The 8,922-nt window shown below is 46.1% G+C and overlaps 1 protein-coding gene across 7 annotated transcripts in view; it reads left to right on the plus strand.

Annotated features, from left to right (window-relative positions):
* Positions 1 to 8,558, plus strand: part of pcdh19 (protocadherin 19) — a 49,805-nt gene extending 41,247 nt beyond the window's left edge. For all 7 annotated transcript variants that reach the window (XM_062560587.1, XM_037460385.2, XM_037460386.2 and 4 more), the window contains exon 5: positions 7,676 to 8,558. In XM_062560587.1, coding sequence (XP_062416571.1) covers positions 7,676 to 8,235 — 560 coding nt within the window. In that variant the 3' untranslated portion in view covers positions 8,236 to 8,558. The remainder of the gene's footprint in view (positions 1 to 7,675) is intronic.
* Positions 8,559 to 8,922: the final 364 nt, after the last annotated feature.

Genomic DNA, 8,922 nt, shown 5'->3' on the forward strand with positions numbered 1-8,922 from the left:
CAAATTAGCTTGCTAGCTCGGTCAAGCTTAAACACAGAGACGCTGCATCCAGTGCCAGTGTATTTAAAGACGTCCTCTGCCGATGCATTGTTGAGCAAACGAGCCGAGGCAGAGGGAAAGCGAGCGGGAGCCAGCGGGCGGCCGACTGGCCGGCTCGCTGCGCATCGGACAGGTCTGCAACTGGGACGTCAGCGGCCCGCTGTGCCGAGTTCTGGGAGCGCGTTGTGTTGTTGCTGTGGGCCTGCGGCGCCAGAACACAGGTTAATTAGAGGCCCATCATTAGAAGGGCAGTTTGGACGCTGCGAATTGACAAGGGGGACTATTTCTGTCATTAGTGTATAGCACATCCGAGTACAACTCAATGCTTCTTCTACCTTTATCAAACAAAGCTGGGGATGCAATCGTATTAATGACAAGTATGTGTGTGTGTCTCTCTGTCCGAAATAATCTGTTTATTACCCATCACTTACCAATATGTGGAACGCTTCAAGGAAGGTGTCATTAAGAGCTCAATTGCCTGCTCAAAAACTAATAAATAATATCAGTGGCCTTTTGGATACTTTTGAGTTCCTTCCTACATGATTGGTTGCAAAACAATGTCCTCTTTTAAATGGGAATATATCAAGTAATGTGAATAAGATAAGCTCAAGAAGAACCATCATATTTTCTCAGGGAAGTACGTAAATATTCCTAGTTCATTTTGGAGGTTTGTAGTTATCAGGTGTATTTAAATAAATCAAAATATGACAACAAAATGAATGAACTTAATGAACCTCTTTCCTGATTTGACATTTGTGGAATTAAAGGGTCACAAAATTCAAACTATTTGACAAAATGAACATAAACACACACACCTGAACACAGAGGATGAAAACACAATAAAGCCTGAAGCTTTATGCTCAAGATAAAGGAGCAAACAAGGGAAAGCGGTACCATAAACATGTATGTCAGCAGTCTAGCTACGTCGAAATGCTCCTAATATCTTGATCACAAAAAGTCACATATTTTTAAATTAAATATGCTCCATAATACAAAAATGTGTTGAAGGCCACTTTTAACAAGCTCTGGGAATTGCTCAGTTTGAGATTAGTGGTTTGATTATCTCACCGTGCTGTTTTATCCTAAGTGTTACACGTTCTTCACAGTCGGCCAACACATGCAACTGGATCTCCACATCCCAAACACTTTGAAATAGTTCTTCATAGCCAGAGTGCTACAGAAACATTTGTAAGCAACAACAGGAGTGGTTTGCTCCAAGGACAACGATTTGACTCAAACACTAGAAATTGACCCAAATTTGTTTGTTCTGCGGCTACTTTTTCATCATATTGATCTGTAAGAAAACCATATTCTCCACCAGACGTGATCCTGCCGTGGCAGTGTGGATGAGCGGTCGGGCTCCTCTCAAGCAGACATGATACAGGCCTTCCCACAGGCTTTCTGATCTTTCATGTTCCGTCAAGTTCAGCCTTCGAGCAGCCAGGCTTAGGTCTCTGTGCCTTTGTGCTTGGGTTAAATCCCGTCCAGAGCGGCTGTCGAGAGGGTTAAACAGTCACTGACTCATCTAGTGTATGAAACTCGGCCAGGAATTATACTCTGAAAACCTTCAGATCACACGGTGGTCTGACTGCTTGTAAATCCTGTCCCTCCAAGTGTTGCATACGTCAGGATGGAAGCCAAAGGCAATGCTTCTGCAGCCTCACCGAGACGCCGCTAGGCCTCCAAGAGCCCGCTGAGCGCAATAAGCTGAGGGAATCAGCGAGCGTCGTCGTGTACAGGACGCGTTGCCGGGCCACCGACTGCCGGCCCGCCCATGCGTGTCACCGCGACAAACCGGCTCGTATCATTTCCAATACATCGAGCGGTCCATCGGCTAGTAGTCGGGAAAAAAACAAACATTCCTCCGCAATGACATAGTGATTTATAAAACCTCGTAGCGATTGCTTTTTTTTTTTTCTTCTCTTAACGCTGCTGTTACACAGCTGTTAAACAGATGCTGTTTGTACCAATTTGGAAGCCAGTGCGTTGTTTGTCAGCACCATTTTGTAAATGCATTCTTTATACCAGGACCCGCTGCAGAACGCACAGGGCTGGGCTGGATGGGCGAGCGGCGAGGGAGGGGATACAAACAGAGGAAGTAAACATTTGCAGAATTTGGATTGAGCTGTTGCTCGCTTCCATACAGACACTGACAAGTGTTTGAAAAGAATTTTGACTGTAAGAGTGGCTGGGGATTAAATTGACTTGCCATTTTGCATCGGCTTTTGGGAGGACACGGGCCGGCCCGGGTGCAAGTGACAAACTGTCAGACAGCCTCTGCGGCGCTGAATGGATTAGACAGTGGATTCGTTCTTGATAAATTGAGTGGTACTAATGCCCAGAAATAGAACCAGTGTCACACGGGCCCCTGGCTCCACCAGCCGTACGACTAACTAACAAGGCCGCCAAGTGGGTGTAATTTCCAAAACAATTAATACGTGAATTGGAAGAGAAGAAGAAGAAGAGAAGAAGCTATTCTGGTCCGATAGGCAGAAATGATTTATTTAATTACAGCGATGTACGTGAGTCGGGATGAAAGAGGAGGAGGAGGAGAAGTATGAAGGATTGGTTTGTGCAGGGAGCGGCGAGCAAGGCATCTGGGGTCGTCTGGGAGGGGGGTTGGGGGGGGGGGGGGGGGATATCTCTAGATGTGACCGAACCAGATGCTGTGGGAAGAAGGAGAGGACCCAGTGCTGTGTCGAGAATGATGGCATGCGCGGCGCAGTAAGGGTGCCCCTCCACTGTTTGTAAAAACAAGACCATCACACTCCATCTTGCCGCTCCCGCAGGAGCCAAGCCTCCGGGCTGATTTATGGCCCACAGACTGAATTGGCCGGCCGGGATGACAGCAGTGCTTGGACTCTCCCCGGTGACTCGTGTGGGAGGCTGCTCGGCCAAGTCTCTGGCCTCAGCTGGCCGTAGAACTGCCCTTTGCGGTAGTTAGGGCAGACAGGATGTTAAGCTGCGTCCCTGGTGCTGTGATCAGCCTGTGGAGTTCGGGTTATCCCTTCACAGGCCGCCATTCCTCGGGTTCTGCTGGTGCCATCTATTGTGAATTTCTCCCTCCCTGTGATACTTCCATTAGCTACGGCATCACAGGCTCCATCAAGACTCGGCGGTTACAATTTAGATTTAATCAGTCTTTGCCATGTGACTGCCAGGTTGGAAAATTAATATGGAGAGCAATTAGAAAACAGTCCTCTCGCTGTCAGAGATACACCAAGATGAGACCACAAGAGTGGATAGAATTTTAGCAGCTGATAAAATCTCAAATCCTCAGGCTTGCTGTCCTCAGAAACGGTCGTCACGACTGAGATCCCATGCATTTAACTTCCTGTGCATCAAATTCTTTCGTCTTTTTTGTGCCCGTCCTCAAAGAGCGTCAGGGCATAATGCCACAGCTCTTTCAATCACCAGAGCTTAACAATGGTCGTCTCAGACTATAGACAAGCGATTTGTGATGCCTTACTTACATTTATATCATATATTTAATATGTTGTAACTGTAAGTATTGCACTTCTGTCCATCCTGCAGAAAGATGTCTCCTCTATTGCCCGCCCTCAGGTTTCGTCCTTTTTTTTCTCCCCATTTAAGTAATTTTGGGGGGGGGGGGGGGGTAATTGGTAGCTTTTGATCAGTGAGGAAAGAACAGGAAAACGAGGAAAATCCAAAAAATCTGAATAGTCTATTCAGGTTCACACAAAAAGCGTATCAAAGTTGAAATTGCTTTAAGCGATTGGCTTTCATAGTTGCATTATACTGTCAGGAGTTTCTTTTTTCATACGACAAACTAAATCAGGACATCCATTGTTACCGCTACAACAAAAATGTCAGTACACAGAGGAAATACAAGTAGTTTAAGGCAAAAGTGGCAGACATTGTTTGTAAAATGATTTATCATGCCACGCTGCTGTTCCAAATTCTTTTTTAGGGTTTATCATGCTGTAAAACCAAACTGACTGAATTGTGTCGCACAGCAGGCCCCCATCGCCTTGTGGCGCGTGTTAAACTAAGAAATAGGAAATGAAGATTTTGTCACCTGAGTCTGGTTTCACATGAACTCAACCCCGTCTGTGGCCGTTAAATCAGGACCCTTTTTTTCTTCTTCCTTGTGGCTGCTTAAGCTAATTTTATAGGATTACATCATTGTTTTAGACCCTGAGGCTGTGTGAGCTAATTTTTGGAGGGAAAAGCGCCTGTGTTTTCCAAGCCAGGCTTCATGCGGAAGCCAAGCAGTATACGCAAAAATAGCTGGCGAAAGCTCAGGGAGTTTTTTTCGGGGGACCTGCCTCTCTCACTGAAAACATCCCTTCTCCTTTTTGTGTCATGGGATTTTAATCTTTTGCTGATTCCTCTTTTTTTTGCTACATTAGCAACAAACAAATATCACCTCCGGCTGTACGACGTGAAGGGATCATTATATGCTGTGCAGGGGGGGGTGAGTTGAGCAATGGGCTTGTCAGGTTGTGGGATCCCCCAATGCTGAAGCTGGAGATCTGTCCCGCTGTAACTGGAAGTTTAGACGCCTTCATCGCATCGAGGCAAGAGGACAGGATTGAACCGGATGCATGCATCGCATGCTGCGGACGCCAGTAGTAGTGGCGGGGAACGGATGGGTTTTCTCCCCCGCGCTGAATCAAATTGATGCGATTTGAGGAAACTACATGCAGAATTATCAGGAGAATGTGGCTTTTGCATTTGAAGTGGTAATATGTATTATTCTCAAAGACCACGCGCACTAGTTCATACATTTTTAAATTGCTCCCCACTACCGTTGCCAGTCTTTGGACCTTAAATCCCAATATGTCTGATTTGATACCAGAACTAGGTTATTTGGTAGATTTCTTTTGCCTCCACTTCCAATAGACTGTATCTTTAATGTGGAGCACTGAGAACAACAGAGGCAGCCTCCCAATGGAGCTCCCTCAATTAATAGGTATTAAATCATTGATAGGAGACGTCCCCGATGACATCCTGCTCCGTAGCGTACTTAAAGTCTGCTCCTGGAACGGATTGGCAGGCTTATGTTCCTGAAGACTTTGAATACAAGCTTGCAGTAGGAGGAAGGTTTCAGATTTCCAAACGTAAGCACTACTGCAAAAGCCATTAATGAATTACTCTCTTTTTGGAATAGGAGGAGATTGTGTTTTGTCAGAGGTCCATGGCCTGTCACTTCTTTTATTCACATCTCTCTCATTGGTTGGGGTCTTCTAAAGCGACATCTGCGTTTTGTGAAGCTCCGAGACGAGGAAGGATGTGTCAGTGTTAATGGCATGTGACTTTCATAACAATGCCATTTACAACCCAGTTGCTCTCCCATAGACCCCCTAAAGGAAAGGAGAGGAAAAAGGCATTCACTGCTTGTGCACAACCGCTAAGAAGAGAGCATACAACTTATTTACGTCTTTGTGCCTAGAGGCTTTTCATGCTTTAGAAAAAGTGCTTCAGGCTATTGAAAAACAAGCCAAAAGTATTTAGAGGAAACTGAGGTCATGAGCATGAGATCTTTAATCAGTGCAGAAAAAAAAAAGATTCATCAAACTCGTCAAAAAAGGTTCCGGGGGCCATTTTTAGATTACTAAATGTAATTCAAATTCAGATATCATACACAGTTATTCAATGGCAGTAAGTAATAAGATTTAATATATCGGTTTATACTGTACATTACTACTACAACTGCAATATAGTCATCTTTATTGTTAACAGATTATTAAGAAAATGCACCAACCATTGAGGATAAAGCTTTACACAGATAAAAAAAAACAGGATTTGAAAAGTTCATAAAAGAAAACGTCAGGGTGGAAAATCTAATCTCGTACATTTGGGCTTGTTTAGTTTAAATGTTATTCATTGCGCTCCATCATGTACTTGGTAACGACTTTCGTAAAGGCTTTTGATTACATTATTACCTTCTCACTGAATCCCTTCTCCTTTGTCTCCTTGATTGCAAGAACAAACCGCATTAATGCAGATTTACATACATACAAGAGTGGAAAATACATTGAATTTGCTTTGGCTTTCCTATCGGCCTTATAGGAGGATTTTATCTGTACAGACGTGTCATAAACCTGCGTGTTTGGCTAATGGGGACGATAGTGTTATCGTATCTCGCAAAGCTGATATTTTTACACAGAATTCCTGTAAGATCATCAACTTGTGTTGTCATTTCCGACTTCATTTGAGAGGCATATTGCGATGCTGTCCTTTGTAAGGAAGAAGATGCCTCAGTCTGCATTTACTGAGGAGAATGCCACGTCTGTGTGTGTCAGTGTGCGTGTGGCCATTCAGACATGATCAAAGGAGGCTAATTCTGCGCCGCCTCCGTTTCTCTGTGAAGCGCTCGCGTGGACATCGGTCGCTCATGCTTTTCTTTGCTTTCTCTCTTCTTTTTTTCTGCTGGTGTTCATTTTCAGCCTTCGGGCATGATGATTACTCCGGATCTCATCTCCCTTATTTGGGTTGAAACTACCCACGACAGCCTTTACTCATGCACCCAGTCATTTAGTCACCATGCCATCCGTTGGTCTCATCAGATCATACTTTATGAGGGACGGCTCTGGCATATCTGTCCCTGAAAAGCCTGTCTCCAATCTTTAAATATCGATCCCCAGGGTCTAGCTGAGGTGCCTCTCATGAGTGCAGCAAAGAAGGGAGAAAAACAGATCATTAGTGATTTTAATTAGGTGATCTGTCAAGCTGCGATTGCCAGATGTAAGCGTATGCATTTGGGTCGATGGCAATCCCTCTGACAATCCCCTCTTGTCACCTTGGGCCTCTGAAAAGGAGGATGGCTCTTGCTAAGAGTGAAACAAACGGTAGCGGAGTGCAGTAATGTGCCGCTCTGCATCTGTGTGGCGGGTTCCTCCTCAACGTCGGAGCAGGTGGAAAACGTACCACTGTGGCATTGAGCTATTTTGTAATTGTAATGTTTGTCTAGGGCTCAATCATCAATCAAGTGATGGGGCTTAAATGATTCCCAGAATTAGTTCTGTACATATCTGTGTAATCAAACCAACAGGAGAAACATAATTACAGATTCTCAGTTCGAGTGACGAAGCGCGACACTTTTGTTGTTGTAACCAGCCCAAAAAATGTCTTGAAAGTCCTTCCCCTCCAACATAACAAATTACGAAAGACTGCAGTTATACTGACTGACTGAAATCTTTTTTTTTTTTCACTTCGGCGTTAAACATCATTATATATTTATAACACGGCGCCAGATGACAGAGAGAGAGAGGAAGAGCAGAGACGAACCAGGCTGGTTTCTCTGTCTGCCAGATATCTGATTGCACTGTTTAAACCTGCCTTTCATCTAGTGTTGTTACAGAAAACCCAATTATACAAGAGTTGCAAATGGACTTTTGATTTAACAATACCTAATTTAATTGGCATATCAGAAGTGCCCAAAACACCCAGTTCTGCTCTTCCGTGAGCAGTGCGTTAACGGTGCTGCGGTTTTTGAGCAGATGTTGGAATTCAGTCCGTTTAATTTGGGGTATTTTGATTTAAACCAAATGCAACAAGGTGTGACTTTTTTGTGAGAAAAAAAAAGTTTGATCTCCTTATTCAAATGAGCAACGTTTTTATGGACTTAAAATCATGGTTTTTTTTCCCTCTTTCTTATGTGCCTCCCCAGATCCCAGCGAAGGCTTCCACTGCCAGGACGAGTGCCGCATCCTCGGCCACTCTGACCGCTGTTGGATGCCCCGCCACTCCATCCCGGCGCGCGTCAAGTCGCCCGAGCACGGCCGCAATGTCATCGCCTTGTCCATCGAGGCCACCACGGTGGACGTGCCCCACTACGAGGACGGCACCATCAAGAGGACATTTGCCACCTTCGGTAAGGATGGGCCCGAGGACGCGGAGCGGGGCGAGTTGAAGGGAAAGCGGACTCACGAGTCTCAGGTGTGCAGCCCCAAGGCCAACGGCGGCGCCGTCCGCGAAGCCGGCAACGGGCGCGAGGCGGCCAGCCCCATCACCTCCCCCGTGCACCTGAAGAGCCCACCGGCCAAGCCGCCGTCTGCCTACAACACGCTGAAATGCCGCGACGCGGAGCGGATCGCCAACCACAGTCTGCTGCGGCAGCCCGAGGGGAAGGACAGTGAGCCAGCTGTCAGGGAGATCAACACGCTTCTCCACGACGGCCGAGACAAGGAATCCCCGAGCAGCAAGCGCCTCAAGGACATTGTGCTCTAGCGAGCTTCTCTTGTGACACAAAACAACACTCCTACACGCACACACACACACACACACACACACACACACGCACACAGGCGCGCACACACGCACGCACGCACACGCACGTACGTGTATAACTCACATGTATGTACCCCGCAAACAGCTGTGTGGACACAGGAGGCGGCGGGAGGAGGGAGACACACCCGTTCGCGGTACACAAAATTGAAGAACCGGCTCGTGCTGAGGACGGTTGGACATGTAACGTGTGCTCAAGGCGAGGTAGTGGATGTGGCTTCGTGGTAGTCGCAGTACTTTTTCCTTGTTTGTTGGGGGGGGGGGGGGGGGGGTTTGGTTCAGTTTCTGCATTTATCGGTCTGCAATGGATGGACGGGCAGGGTACTGTTGACTGCATGGACATACCCAGTGGACCTCTACAGTGCTTGCGCCAAAGCAGGACAATGCACGTTTGGACACCTGAGAGGCCAATTCACAAGTACAGTTATGCCTTTTGAACTACTTTTGTATCACAAACTGATATTTGCCTTGTTTGGTTTTGCGGTTTGTTCTAGCTGCCAAAATCGCTCTTTGTTCCTTTGTATAGTGAGCTCCATCAATGTAATAAACGACATACACAGCATTCATTTTAAATGATTCCCAATTTACTCCTTCAACAGTTTGCAGTGTGTTCGGGGGAAGGTCTCATTT

The sequence above is a fragment of the Pungitius pungitius genome, chromosome 2, assembly GCF_949316345.1.
Source record: "Pungitius pungitius chromosome 2, fPunPun2.1, whole genome shotgun sequence".
NCBI lineage: Eukaryota > Metazoa > Chordata > Actinopteri > Perciformes > Gasterosteidae > Pungitius > Pungitius pungitius.